The following is a 15,685-nucleotide window of genomic DNA, read 5'->3' on the forward strand; positions in this document are numbered from 1 at the left end:
TGAAGGCTCATCAAGTGAACTCTACTAGGAAATGCATGGAGACGTCCAACAGAACCTGAGTGAAGAAGGGAGAGCCCAGGGATGGAGACAAGAGGCTCGTTCCCACCAAAGGGACCCAACGAGTCCCTGTACGACTTAGACCCTGGGCCACTGGTGGTCTCTGTGTGTTGTGTTCCCACCGCACAACAGGAGCTGCAACCTTTATGCAAGACATGTGATGTGCAAAGAAGAGCAATGTGGTGCCAAGTACGGCACTTTGGGGAGTTCATGGGATGACCACCCTCAACTGAAGTCATTATTTCAACGCGGTGCATGGCATGGCACACCGGGAAGTCAGCAATGAAGAGCGGAGTTTGGTGAAGTGTGGCGCTCCATCTTCACTGGTAACAAAGTCTAAACTACGCCTAGAGCATGGGAAAGGCGCAATATAAATAAAATGTACATGTTATTAGTACTACTATCAGATTAGTAAGATGGCACCAGAGCTTGTGGTCAACCAATCAAGACATTTCATCACCTGAGCCCCACCCGTGATATGACATGTACGAAGGCGAGTCAAACATTATCTGCACTCCGCCTGTTGAACTCATTTGAATCAACTTTCATTTTTCAACACATAATCTCCCTGCTTTTCAGTCCTCTTTGTCCTTCTGTCAATGAGCTTTCGGGTTCCTTCATTAAAAAATGTTTTAGGCTGAGCTGCGAGCCACGAATGCACCACTGTCTTCATCCTCGTCCTCGTAGGGCTTCTTTCAAAACTAAAGTCTGTCTGTTAGCGCTGCTTCCTCATACCTCCTACCTTCAAATCCTGTGCTTGCCCGGTGCTGGAGTTTGTACATTCTGCCCATTTCTGGGGTGTGCTCCAAAAACGTGCATGTTGGGTTACTGACAACAAACCCAGAACTAGATAAACAGCTTAGAAACTGGATGGCTAGATGATATGCTTCACCAAGGATATCATCACGAGACACTTTACTTTATAAAGCACACAAGAGTACCAAGTCTCTTGAAATAATAAGTTAGATTTCTTTGAGCACCTCGTGCAGCCAGAGGTTTGCCATACGCTCTGTGCTGCGATGTTTACTAAGGCTGAGGGTGAGAGCTCCACTCAATAGTAGTGAACAGGACGTAAAGAAGGTATTCTTGGCTGATAAATGGTCGATAGTCAAGGATGCTGAGCCTTTGCATGTTTAAATGTATTCTTGTAGACCAAAAGTAATATTTAGGTCTGACATATCATTAAAACATCGTATGTTGTTTGTGCCGATAATAAGTAAGTCTCTTGAAGTGCTGAGAGAGTGACAGGCTGTGTTATTCCTAAAGCATTTGTGTGGTTTAAAGTGCTAAGGGTTAATCAGCGTGTGTGTGTCATTCATGGGGCACCGTTGTGGTGAGGGTCTGTGTGTCTGCGCATATCTATGTATGTGTGTGTTCATCTTAAAGTGCAACAGTAGACCAACTCGATAACGAACTTGACGAGGACACTTACTTTTGAGGGAAAACAGGTAAAGGGTAAGTAGAGGGGAATACTACGATAATACAGAGGCAAAAATCTTCCTTACCTGCATCTGTTCATTTCAATATGGAAGGCATGAAAAGAAAATGCAGAAACTTGAAACATCAGTCCTCCATTACTGGGGTAATTTAGCAATAAGCAATATAAGGATGACAACTTCAGAATTGTCCTCCAATGCCCTGAAATCATCGCCCCGCACCCCTAAGACCCAAAGGAGCTGAGCTCAATTTCGTCGATCATTAAGGCTTACTAAAGACCTGCTTAAGAGATGGCCACATATGAGGCGGACCCAAGCTCAGCTCCCCACCCTGGACTCCATGCCATCAGATACCGAAAACGATCAAGGAGAGCTTTATATTGTACCTGTGCCTGCAGCTGCTCCTCCTGCTCCGTGGAGAACTCAGTTCTGCAATGTGCTGGCACGTCCATCGCCTCAACTATGAGGGCCATTCTCTCCTTCATCACGTCACACTCCTCAGGGCTGAAGAAACCATTGAGTAAAAGGTAGCCATCGTCCCAGAACTGTCAAAAGACAAGAGGAGGGAAGCATTCTGAGACCCTGTCACCTTCACTTTACAAAAGTGTGGCCTACGAAACCCGAGGTTCTTGTACTGACATCTTGGAAAGCAAATGGACATTCTTTATATGAAAAAGTGCAACAGAAACAAATGGGGCCGTTGTTGTCGTTGTGGAGTTCATGTCTTCCTACGTGAGGCCAACTTGATTAGTCCTTTATTTTAAATTTCTGCTTTATTTCTTAGAGTGATGCTTCTGAAATTGTTCCTCTGGGAGAAACTGAACCTACGTATACACACGTTTGTGCCGTTGTTACCATACTTGTAAGTAGACACTTGAGTTTATGCGCTTAGAAAGTGAATGTTTTATATCTGTCAGTCTGTATGAAAAGCCTGCTTTAAAGAAATAGTGGCATATAAATACAAAAACTTCATAAATACATCTGACTTTTTATATAGTGCCTTAAACAGGCAGCATTACTTCAGAATCAATCAACAGCGCTTGTGAATTTCCCCTTGGGATTAATAAAGTATCTATCTATCTATCTATGTGTGTGTCACACATTCATTGAATTCAGAGATTTCATAAAGGTCTGTTCTCATTAAAATGGTTGGGTTTTTTTTTATTAATTTTACTGTAATCATTCATACGAATCAACCAATTTTTACAAATAATAAGATTGAAGAAAAAAAACAAAAAAACAGTGGTCATTTTTATAAGCTGAGAGCTGTTGCCGCTCTTGAAATTTTGGTTTGATCTTAAAGAGAACGTTTCAAATGGTGTAACTATATTTTATGATACTAGGGGGCTCCGCCCCCTGCTCGCTTCGCTCACCAACCCCTGTGTTTGGTTAATCCATCCATCCATCATCCAACCTGCTAAATCCTAACTACAGGGTCGCTGGGGTCCACTGGAGCCAATCCCAGCCAACACAGAGCACAAGGCAGGAAACAAACCCGGGCAGGGCGCCAGCCCACCACAGGGCACACACACCAAGCACACACTAGGGACAATTTAGAATTGTCAATCCACCCAACCTGCATGTTTTTGGACTGTGGGAAGAAGCACCTGGAGGAAAGCCATGCAGACACGGAGAGAACATGCACACAACCACGCAGGGAGGACCAGGGAAGCGAACCCAGACGGGTCTCCTAACTGTGAGGCAGCAGCGCTACCCACTGCACCACCATGCCGCTGTTTGGTTAATCGGATATACAATTTTAAAAGCTTTTTTTTCTTTGGAATTGTTTCAGTTTCATTAGTTGCACTTTTTACTTTAAAGGTTTATTTAAAACAATATTTGGAATTACCTTCTCTTCAAGATCGCATTGAATTTTGAATCCATTTTTGGAAATACATTGTGACAACGCAACCTATAATCGCCCGTGAGTGAATATTGTTTCTGTTTCTCTAATAAATAATCCGACGTTTTCTAATGGTTGTCCCTTTGATTTGTTAATTGTCGTAGCAAAAGCTATTCTCACGGTAAACTGTAAACATTTTAATACGAATGGCATATCACGATCTCCTTTGGTGTCTAATGTTATTTGCGGAATAAATACATCACCTTACCTGTCACCTGTTAAAATTTGCATCGCTTCTCCGTCATCATAAATATACACCTGACCGAATTGTGTATTCTTTGAAATTAAACTTGTCGTTGCTTTAACTGTTGTGGGATGACCTTGCTTTGTCCTGCTATTTTTCCAATTACACCTGGCTCTGATGATTACTCACCTTTTGTTTGCGCTAATGAGATCTTTACTATCTTTTTTTTTGATACTGTAGCAGCTGACGTAGTAAAGTGTCACAAACGTTTTACTTGAACAATCGCGACTTCGTAACTCCAAACACAACTGTCTAGCACCCTCTCCGACCCCGGGTCTCGCCTCCCCCTTACCGCATCAATCAGCACCCCGCTATCAGTCTTCCGTGCTGTACTCCGCTCCCCTCAATCGGACCTATCAGTCACTTAAAACAAAAAAGGCTTCAACGAGCTGCCTGTTCTGCTTGTCGCATGTCGTTGTTTTAAGAGCTGGGAGCACATGATGCGTGTCTGCCAAAAGCAATCCAACAACTGCTTAGTCAGAGGTCTGTGGACTTGTTTTAAATGATGGCTCACTGACTTATCTCGCGTGACGTTGTAAAAACAATAATTGTCCTTTTTTTCTGGCCCGGGCATGGTTAAATCTCTTTCTTGCAGGACGTATAACGCTGCTCCCGTTTACGAAGTTTTAATCTTTTAATTCTGAGCCCTATTGGATGTGCTTTGTTTTCAATTTCACTTGTTCCGGGCCGATTATCACTTTCCTTATTTTCTAAATTTGCACCTAGATTATTGTTTTTCTTTTCGATTTTCTCCGCGATTTTCTTTCGTCTTCGACGTTTAATTTCTACCCTATTCATTTCATTTCTACCATATTGACCTTGTACACTTTATATACACTTTATATGCACTGAGAGCCATGGAGCCGTGTGTGCTGCATGACTGACTGCCTGATTTTTTTTCTGCCCGTGGTCTTATCTTGTAAGTCGGGCGTGTCTTGCACCGTGGCAAGTGTCTTTGGTCTCGCGGGTCTTTAAAATTGTCTTCTGAGAGGATCACGTATCGTAGCCTTGCATTTGCTTTCCATTCCAGGATTTTCTTTTTTACTGTATATATATATATATATATATATATATATATATATATATATATATATATATTCACGGCATTCGTAGTCTGAATCACAATCTGATTGTATGGGTGGTTACCTACCAGGTAACGCTTGTGGTTGGTCAGCAAGTCTGCTAACATCCGCCACGATGCCCTCAGTTGTGAGAAGCAGATCATAGAATGGTTGAAGTAGTTTACTGTCAAATAATGCAAAGAGTACGCGACACGTGTTTCGCCCTAATTCTGGGCTCATCAGGCGTACACACTCACTGCACTCCCTCTCGGGAATCGAACCTCGGATGTCAGCGCTAGAGGCGAAGCCCCCCTAACGTTGCGCCACGCCGTGATATATATATATATATATGGTTGAAATAGTTTACTGTCAAATAAATGCAAAGAGTACGATATATATATATATATATATACAGTATATGTACTGTATAAAACACTGCCTGTGCTACCTATGTAATATGGGTTGAAATCATAAGTAATCAACATAGATATTAGCATTAACATTTGCAGTGCGCCATCTGTTGGAATGTATTTTGCAATGCATGTAGTAATAAAATGCATTGCATTTGTCATTCCAACTGATGGTGCATGACAACATTTGTATTAATAAGATGTTTGTGAAGCAACATCTGTTGGAATGACAAATACAATGCATTTTATTTCTACAAATGTTTGTCATGTGCCATCTGTTGGAATGACAGAGACGTAGCAACCAGACAAACACACAGATACACAAACACTGAGACACAACCTTTTATAAAGGTGGCTAAATATATAGACACATATGCACACCAGAGGGCTCCATGACCAGCTTAGCTGAGGTAAGTTACCGTATGTACTCGTGTATAAGTTGGGTCTTGAAACCCAAAAAATCGGTCATAAAATCTTATACACCCGTTCAAAAATATGACACTTACATTTTATTTATTTATTTTTTTACATCTCCTTTCCTCCTCCAATCTCTCATCAGTTTCTCAGATGCATCGAATTTTGTTGCAGCAGCGCAGTTACCAACTTCTTCAATGACGTTTAATTTAAAACCAGCTTCCTATTTTCTTCTGATTGAACGCTCCATCGTAGATAAGGGATGTTCTTACGATAAAGGTGTATGAGGGTGTGAGATACAAAAAACAGTGCAAACGTCGCTTTGGAATACTTGGGGTATTACTGGGTGGTCATGTAGGCACAAAGGGCCGTGTGCTCCGTGATGACTCTCTCAGGTGGACGTTAGCATTACGTAATCTCTTGGACCAATAGCATGAGTTTTCCGCATTTGACTTATACAACCGACATTACAAAAGTTATACATTAAAATCAAGCGTCAACGCATCCGCAGTAGAATTTAAACGCGAGTAGATACGGTAGTTCCACTCCCAGGTGAGAGGAGGCGCCATCGCTAACAGTCTTCCTATCATTTTTCCAATGCCCTGAAAACACACCCAGTGAGGGCAACCAAGCCTGACAGTAAGATCAGAAGGAAGCCCCGCCCCCTTCTGGTTCAGAGGACATAAAAAGTGGGACCCCAGGAAGGTGGCATCATCTTGAGAAGGACCACAGAGAAACTGAGGTGAGCGATTACGTGTATAAGAGCAGATTTTCAACCCATAATGCAAATAGACCTGGGCAACGGCGGGAAGTTGGCTTGTGTATATTAGAGTGGTGAGAGTGAACTTAAACTAAGAAACCTTAAGATGATTAATATAAATATATGAGGAGGACTGAAAAAAAGAATTATTTGTGCTGTCCTTTATTAGTCAAAATGGCATTTGACATAAGCAATCTACAGAAAATCCGCAGATTTGTTTAAAAGCCTTACAGAGAACAGGATTAAAAATGGGGAAAAGAGGATTCATAGATTAATATATTGGCAAGTAAATACAAAAATTAATCAAGCTGAAAAGGTCGTAGCAATAATACCAATTAAAGATTTACACAGCACTTTTCATAGGCAAAAAAAGTGCCAGCCGAATATTCACACAAGGTCTGAAGCACAGCGCAGCCTCTCAGCATTCAGTGACGTTTGCCCTGCGTCTGCTCCGCTCTGCTCCTTGTTAAGTGCCATCATCCATCCATCCATCAATCATCCAACCCGCTATATCCTAACACAGGGTCACGGGGTCTGCTGGAGCCAATCCCTGCCAACAAAGGGCACAAGGCAGGAAACAAACCCCGGGCAGTGCGCCAACACACCACAGGGCACACACACACACCAAACACACACTTGGGACAATTTAGAATGGCCAATGCACCTAACCTGCATGGCTCTAGACTGTAGGAGAAAACCCACACAAACACGGGGAGAACATGCAAACTCCACCCGGGAAGCGAACCCAGGTCTTCTAACTATGAGGCACCAGCGCTATCACTGTGCCGCCCTAAGTGCCATCATATGAGGGTACAATTCAAGAAACAAAGTCCACCACACAAAGATACATTCACATTTCTAAACTTCTTATAAATGTTAATCTGACACTACTGGGATTTATCTGAATGCAGAATATGAGGAGATGATGATGATGAAGATAAAGAAATAAGCATGGGCACAGTTTACCCCCCTCCATAATAAATAAGCCCTCCCCTCCATTTCTTAAGGCCACAGCTAACGTAAACATGTTAATAATCAATGGATACATCGAAGTGTGGACACCACAGCTGCTGCCTCGTGGTATAAGAAGTAAGCAGGTTTGAATATCATACAGTAAGTCCTGCCCAATGCAATTCCCTCTTTCACATTCTGTACAATTTCAATTCCAAATGAGTTGACTGTTTTCGAATCAGCCAGAGAGAGGTACATCTTGTACTCAGTGTGTGTCTCGTTGACATGCCCTGTGGCTGCTCCTGTCAGCAATGGCCAGATCCTCAGTAACAATAATAATTTTAATAATATTAATAATACATTTTGTCTATATTACACCTTTCCTCATGCCCAAAGTGCTTCACAGATATCCAAAGGGACACACTGTCCAGCTTCACTCCCACTTATCTCATAATAATTTATATGAAGAGTTCCAGTCTGGTGTTTCGCCCCGTCCACAGTACAGAAACGGCACTTGTTAAAATTACCAACGACCTCCTTATGGCTGCTGACTCTGCTTGAATTACTGTCTTATCCTCCTTGATCTGAGTGTGGCCTTTGATACTATTTGTCATGCCACTCTCCTTAATAGGTGATCTTTGATTGGCATTACCCACACTCCACTAGACTGGTTCAGATCCTACCTCTCAGGCCGCACTCCATTCATTCAGCTTCAGACTTTCACATCCCAACCCACTGCTGTTACTTCAGGTTCATCACTCTGTCCTGGGGCCTCTTCTCTTTATTATTTACCTTCTTCCCCTTTTGTAAATATAACATTAACTAGCCGATGCCCGCTGTACCATACAGCAGTGTAAGAATAGGAACGGAAAACAGTGAGAAAGGAATTCAGAAATCAAGTAGAAATAAATGCTTCTAGAAAGACGCAGTGTGCATGTAGAATTTCTGGCCAAGCAGGATTACATGTGAAAGTGATAAATAAATCAGGCTTTCCGAATTTACGTACTACGGCCATGGCATCCTGATAGTTTTGTTTCATGTATCTTGGACTTCCTGCAAATGTGGATGGTAATATGATCATTTTCCCTTCACATACGTTGTTATTTTCAGCCTTTGCTTGCAGTGCCTCTGGTAGTCCTTTGTACTGTTCCACATGCAGATCTTGTTGATGTAATCTGAGATAGTTGAGACACGTGCCTTCTGTTTTAACATACGCATCTACGACGTACTGTTGGAATAGTTTGCCGCTGGACTGCAAAATACTAAATGTATTCCTCATTGCTAATCTGTACGCGTAAAATTGGCATTCAGTATGCCTTATTCGCTTGGCGGTTCTTTTATCGGGAACATGTTGTAAATCTTTGTGCCAGCCAATGTCTCCATAAGGGAATAAAAGTGGGAAAACCATAGGATCGCAATTCATATTGAGCGTGGAAATCTGTTTACAGGAGTTGTGTATGGGATAGATGCAAATGTCCCTTTCGGCGGTCTTTCGCCATCTTCTCTGATGAAAATCGCTGCAATGTCGGGGCATTGTATCAGTAGCTTGCGCTGTGTCAAAAACATACAACTGTCCATATCCTGGAGAGGTAGAAGTGCTAGCGTATAGTGGAGAGATTTGGTGATAAATTTGCCCGTGTACTTTAAAACAGTATGGTCAGTGGCCAGGAGGTTGAGTTATCTCTCCACCCGTGGAAGCAAACGCTAGAGAAGAGTTGTATTCTCGAATGTGTTCGTGATAATTTTTAGCTTCTGATGTTTGCTGTGTAAGAAGCTATTGTAAAGACACAGGTGGCTCCCGCAAAGGTGGTAAAGCTACTTCACCGTTGTGGCAGCACCTCGAGTACTTGTTGGATGGATTACGCTCAGCAGGCCAGTATAGTGCATGACATGGAAGATGACGAATAGGAATCGAGAAATGCCGTGTCGGCTGTGTGTAGGCGGGACCGGTTTTGAAGTGGAAGCAGGACGAACCAGAAGAGAAATATATAGAAGAGATTTTCACTGTCATGCTGATGACACCCAGCTCTGCCTTGCTAGTAAACCCACCTCTTCTTTTCCACCATCTTCGCTTATTGACTGCATTGCTGAAATTAAATCCTGGTTTTCTTCAAATTCTCTTAAATTAAACACTGAGGTTCTCCTCACTGGTTCAAGATCATCATTATCCAAAGCCGATCATCTTTCACTTGCTATTGATAACTCCTTTGTTTCCCCTTCAGCTCAGGTCAAGCGTCTGGGTGTCATCCTCGACAGTCCTCTGTCATTCCAATCTCACATTAATAACGTCCCACGGGCTGCTTACTTCCACCTACGTAATATTAAATTGCATCTGCCCCCAAACCCCCCCCCCCCCCCCCCCCCCCCCCCCCCCCCATACCACTGCCATTCCTGTTACTTCTCGTCTGGACTCCTCTCTAATAACTCTCTCCATAAGCTTCAGCTGGTCCAGAATTCTGCTGCTCGCATCGTCACTTGGACCCCGTCCATTCACCATATCACTCTGGCCTTGCAGCAGCTTCCTTGGCTTCCCATTAAATTTCGAATTGATTTTCAAATTCTGCTGTTAACATTTCAGGCCATTCATAACCTTGCCCCTCCATATCTGCCTGACCTCCTTCATGTTGCCATTGCCTCCCGTAATCTTAGATCCTCCTCCTCCTCCATCCACCTGACCGTCCCCCTCGTCCGTCTGACCACCATGGGGAGCGGAGCGTCCAGCCACTCTGGATCTCACTACCTACTGAGCTTAGAAATATCAAATCATCTTCATCTTTCAAATGTAAACTTAAAACTCATCTGTTTAAAATGGCTTTTTCTCTTTGACTACAGTGGCTTTGTTTGGTTTTCATTTTTATATTTTCTGATGTTTTAAGTTTTGTTTATAATGTGTTTTTTTTATTTATTGTTTGTTCGGTGTCCTTGACCGCTTAGACAGGTGCCTTGTATAAATAAAGTGTATTATTACGAATATACTGTAAGTAGTAGGGCGGTACAGTGGTGCAGTGGGTAGCGCTGCCACCTCGCAGTAAGGAGACTTGGGTTCGCTTCCCGGGTTCTCCCTTGTGTGGAGTTTGCATGTTCTTCTCCCCGTGTCTGCGTGGGTTTCCTCCCACAGTCCAAAGACATGCAGGTTAGGTGCATTGGCGATGCTAAATTGTCCCTAGTGTGTGCTTGGTGTGTGTGTGTGTGTGCCCTGCGGTGGGCTGGCGCCCTACCCAGGATTCATTTCCTGCCTTGCGTCTGTGTTGGCTGGGATTGGCTCCAGCAGGATATAACGAGTTGGATAATGAATGGACTGTGGTGGGTTGGCACCCTGCCCTGGATTGGTTCCTGCCTTGTGCCCTGTGTTGGCTCCAGCAGACCCCCGTGACCCTGTGTTCGGATTCAGCGGGTTGGAAAATGGATGGATAATGAATGGATGGATGTGTTATGCTATATTGTGTCATGCTATGTTCTAACAATATATGTCATGTACTGTTTTGTTATGAAGGCAGCACGGTGGCGCAGTGGTAGAGCTACTGCCTCGCAATAAGGAGCCTGGGTTCGCTTCCTGGGTGCGTGGAGTTTGCATGTTCTCCCCGTGTCTGCATGGGTTTCCTCCCACAGTCCAAAGGTCAGGTGCATTGGCGATTCTAAATTGTCCCTAGTGTGTGCTTGGTGTGTGTGTGTGCCCTGCGGTGGGCTGGCGCCCTGCCCGGGGATTTGTTCCTGCCTTGCACCCTGTGCTGGCTGAGATTGGCTCCAGCAGACTCCTGTGACCCTGTGTTAGGATATAGCGGGTTGTAAAATGACTGACTGACTGTAAGTAGTCAGAGTTTAAAGCGGCACTGCATGCCCACCAGGCCCTCACGTCTGCCTGTGTGGTGGTCTGAGCAAATCTCCACCACACATACCATTCTAACAAAAACAAAAATGGAATATCTGTCTCTTTGATGAAGAGCATAAATAACAGAAAGTGCTCCAACTTTCAAACCAGTTCACTCAATCCCAGAATGCATGGGAATGTCACACCATGAGTACAACCTCTAACTTGTTCAAATTAAGAATGGGCTTCCTTTGACACAATCACAATAAGTAGACAAACAACCTAAAGAAATGTTTTCTGTCATTTAAATATTAGCTGTATTTTTGTATAACCTGCAGTTGCTCCATCCTGGGTATGACGTTTATCTTCCTCCAGCCCTGCAAGTAGGCCCTCCAACCTGCAGGGAAAACTTGGGGGTCCGTGGCACTCCAGCCAGCATAAAAAAAAAAACCTCCCACTGGTTCCATTCCATCTGAACTGGTGTGGTGCTGAGGTGTCACCCGTCACATGGCGGCACTCGGGTCCTAATCTGGGATCCTGAGGTGGTCTGTCATGTGGTGGTGCAGCACCACGTTGTATCAGCGCCTGCTGCTGACCTCTCTCTCTCTCTCTGCATTTGTGTCCTTTATTATTTATTTGGCTGACACCTTTCATTCAAGGTGACATACAACATCTGAGATACAATTGCTTGCATTTCTTTTCGGTTTCCAATTGGTGACCTGCTCAGGGATTTGAGTCTAAAGCCTTACATACTCATCTACTGTTAGATTCTGGTCCGTACTTTTTATATTGTATTGAGGATTTGTTCTGTTCTGTGTATTGTGTTGTGTTGTATTGACCCCCCTTCTTTTTGACACCCACTGTACACCCAACCAAAGGGGTCTCTCTTTTTGAGCTGCCTTTCCCAGGTTTCTTCCATTTTTTCCCTACTAGGTTTTTTTTTGGGAGTTTTTTCTTGTCTTCTTAGAGAGTCGAGGCTGGGGGGGCTGTCAAGAAGCAGGGCCTGTTAAAGGCCATTGTGGCACTTCTTGTGTGATTTTGGGCTACACAAAAATAAATTGTATTGCATTGTATTGTACATACTGCACCCACACTGCCTGCCATTTCTTATTTGTTGCCTGACATACCTTTTAGTACACTAATTGGATTTGTCCCCATGGTGAAATGGTCTTTCTGCCTGACCTTTGGAGGTCCCGGTGCAGGGTCAGCCCCTGGAGAGTTGTGTCACCTTGTAACTTATAAATATGAAACACACAGTTGTGACTCTAAAAACGCTGACATATTTTTTTGTGATTCGTCTGCCACCCCGACTACCAAACCTAATCTTAAATGTCAAAGTTCTCCCACTGAAGGAAGGTAAGAAGGCCATCTAATTAAACAATGAGCTCAGTTACCGGTAAATAACTCACGGATCAGGAAGAAAAAGCAGGAGGCTACTTGAGAACCGCCACTTTAAACGATTCCTGCAATTTTCCAAAATAAATTCTATCTATATGGGTAGAGCAAACATCGAAGTGTACCCACCACTCTGTCCCCGTGTGCTTGCAGCTCCGAACAGAACCAACTCGTTTGCTTTCCAGAAATGCCGGTCTGCCGCCTGCTTCATTCAGTCCTGCTGCCCTCTGCCCCGTGATGAGGCCGATAAGGTGAACTTCAGTCAGCAAATTCGAAACGGGACCCCGCACTCTAAAACAGCGGCGCTTCACTATTCAAACGCGCCTGTCAAATCTCGTAACTTCGACGAAGAAGACCATTTAAGAGGCCAACGCGCCACCGACGGGTTTCGCCTTCTCCTCAGCTCTCCTTCCGCGTGTCCGCGATCTCCAGGACGACGCGTGACCCGCGCGCGCCGAGATACGCCAATCTGATTGGCCCCGGAGGCCCCGGCGCTCGCTCACCTGGTCCACGCGCGCGGCTGTCGCGGGCTGCATGTCTTCAGGACGGAGGAGGACGGGGAAGCTGAGCGGGTGAGTGGCGTCCCTACGGCGAGTACAGGCCGCTGTGGCGATGGCGAATTTTACGGGTGGCTCAAGCTGACGCCCATCCCCCTCGGCGTAATTTATTAACAGGCTTTATCTTGTTTAGACAAGCGCACGACTCCCAGCCTTCAAAGCGGATAAAGAGATCGAGGAGGGCGTCCAGTGTGCATCGAGTCAAGGGGACCCACACTCGGCGACGTACCGCGTAGACAGCCCAAGCGAAAAGACTCAACTGCAACGGTCTGCCTGGCTTTACTAAGGCCATTTTGTGTATTTACTTAGTCAAAGAGATTTCCCAGAGCGTTCAGCACAAGTTTTAGTAAGCACCTGTATCAATCTTTTTCATATATAGTAAGTTTATTCATTCATGCATCAATATTCAGTCAGTCATTATCCAAGCCGCTATATCCTAACCAGGAGGGGGCGCTCCGCCCCGGGCGGCACATTTTTGGGGGCGGCATTATTGGCCGAAAGGCTCAGAACACTTAATTTTAATTTTAATTAATTTTTTTTGCATTTATATAGCGCTTTTCTCACTACTCAAAGCGCTCAGCAATTGCAGGTTAAGGGCCTTGCTTAAGGGCCCAACAGAGCAGAGTCCCTATTGGCATTGACGGGATTCGAACCGGCAACCTTCCGATTGCCAGTGCAGATCTCTAGCCTCAGAGCCACCACTCCACTTCACGTGTAAGCAGCAGGGTTCGGAAAAATGTCACTCACTCATGAATTCTCTGATTTTCATCCACAAATGCTTCAAAAATCATTTTCAGACGGTCCTTCTGTGACGGCATCAGACACGGCAGTTGAAATTTATGAGGCAAAAACAAAAATAAACAAACATTAGATGATAGAGTGATAGATAGATACTTTATTAATCCCAAGGGGAAATTCACAAATTCATTACACCGACAATAATTTCTAGGAAGATAAACAACTAATTCACAATGTATAATTTAATTTCGTTAACAATGCGTTCTTGCTCATCCCCAACTATCACTTGTACACCATACTGGTTCTGTTTTTCACACCATAATTATATTAAACTAATAATCAGCTTATCACGGCTTATCAGTGCGTCTGTACTATATTCTTGTCTAGTTGATGCTTATAAATAATTATATATGAAAAAACATTGCTGTTTCTCTCAATATATAAATAAATCTATGCAAAATGTATCTTAATTTTTCTCTATACGTCATTTTAATTTTCTATTTAAATAGGTTAACATATTCAGATACGTTGGAGGGCGGCAAATTGAAGCCCCGCCCCGAGTGGTGCGAACTCCAGCTACGCCACTGATCCTAACCCAGGGTCATGGGGGTCTGCTGGAGCCTATCCCAGTGCAAGGCAGTAACAAACCCCGGGCAGGGCGCCAACCCACCACAGGGCACACACACTCACACACCAAACACACACTAGGGACTATTTAGGATCGCCCATGCACCTAACCTGCATGTCTTTGGACTGTGGGAGGAAACCCACGCAGAGAACATGCAAACTCCACATAGGGAGGACCCGGGAAGCAAACCCAGGTCTCCTTACTGCGCCACCGTGCCGCCCTGCATCAACATTGTCATATTTAAAATCATCAGGATTAAAAGCAGGTTCTGACATTCCATCCATGATCAAAACCTCATAATCCCAGAAAGAAGGAGATAAACTGACTAATTCCAGGCGTGCCAAGATTGTAGAGACTCGAAACTGTAACGGCTGCTTCTAACAAAGTACTGAATTAAGAGAAATTTCACTTTGAGATTTTTAATGAATTTGAAAACCTTTCAGAATCCACCATAGGTAAAGACACTTTTTGTCTCAATGCACACTTTATACTTCATTAACTACCCACTGTCCTGGAGAAGTAAAATTGACCATCCATTATCAAATCCACATACTCCAGGGCTGTGAGGAACCGATCCAATCCTGGCCTCATTAGAGACAAAGCAAAAAAACATACCACTGAGAAAATGTCAGTGGCATGGGCATGTTACAGGGCAATTCACACACAACCCTACCCAGGGAAATGACAACTTTGACTCACCAGTAAACCTAACATACAATACAATACAATTTACTTTTATATAGCCACAATGGGCTTTATCAGGCCCTGCCACTTGACAGCTCGCCAGCCTTGACTCTCTAAGAAGACAAGGAACAAAAAAAAAAAAAAAAATGGAAGGAACCTTCAGTTCAAAGAGAGACCCCTTTCCAGGTAGGTTGGGCATGTAGTGGGTGTCAATAAAAAGGGGGTCAATACAACACACAGATCAGAACACAAGTAATCCTCAATACAATATAATAGTGCAATAGAAATATTACAAGAACAGAACAGAATTCAACAGTAGATGATATCCCATCATAGGATTTGGATTTGTTTAAAGTCCCGGAGACCATCAAGCTGCCTCCCCCCTATTGGCCATTCCACAGCCAAGTCAGCCCTAGGCCAGCCAATCCGACGATTCTCCATCAGAGATGACTTTACCTTAGGCAGGCAAAACAACTTGGCAGGTGGGCCGTGGCACCAAGTGCCACATTTGAGTACCAAGAAGAGAAACAGAAGAGGTGAGGGTTAGTAACAAATTCTAACTCTCATGCTACTGATGTTTTAGTGCTAATGACTAACAACAGAGATGCAGTCTGCACAGTTAATCAGCAGCTCTAGTCA

At 43.9% G+C, this 15,685-nt stretch overlaps 1 protein-coding gene across 2 annotated transcripts in view; it reads right to left on the reverse strand.

Annotated features, from left to right (window-relative positions):
* phyhd1 (phytanoyl-CoA dioxygenase domain containing 1) overlaps nt 1-13,112 on the reverse strand; it is a 44,577-nt gene extending 31,465 nt beyond the window's left edge. Inside the window, exons 1-2 of one of the 2 annotated variants that reach the window (XM_028809074.2) lie at nt 12,943-13,112; nt 1,880-2,038 (exon numbers count right to left, since the gene is read on the reverse strand). In XM_028809074.2, the coding sequence (XP_028664907.1) occupies nt 1,880-2,038; nt 12,943-12,975 (192 nt within the window). In that variant the 5' untranslated portion in view covers nt 12,976-13,112. Of the gene's footprint in view, nt 1-1,879; nt 2,039-12,564; nt 12,834-12,942 lie in introns of those variants that run through there. The other variant, XM_051931619.1, reaches the window with a different exon arrangement.
* Between the last annotated feature and the right edge of the window lie 2,573 nt (nt 13,113-15,685).

Source organism: Erpetoichthys calabaricus, chromosome 9 (genome assembly GCF_900747795.2).
Source record: "Erpetoichthys calabaricus chromosome 9, fErpCal1.3, whole genome shotgun sequence".
Taxonomy (NCBI): domain Eukaryota; kingdom Metazoa; phylum Chordata; class Cladistia; order Polypteriformes; family Polypteridae; genus Erpetoichthys; species Erpetoichthys calabaricus.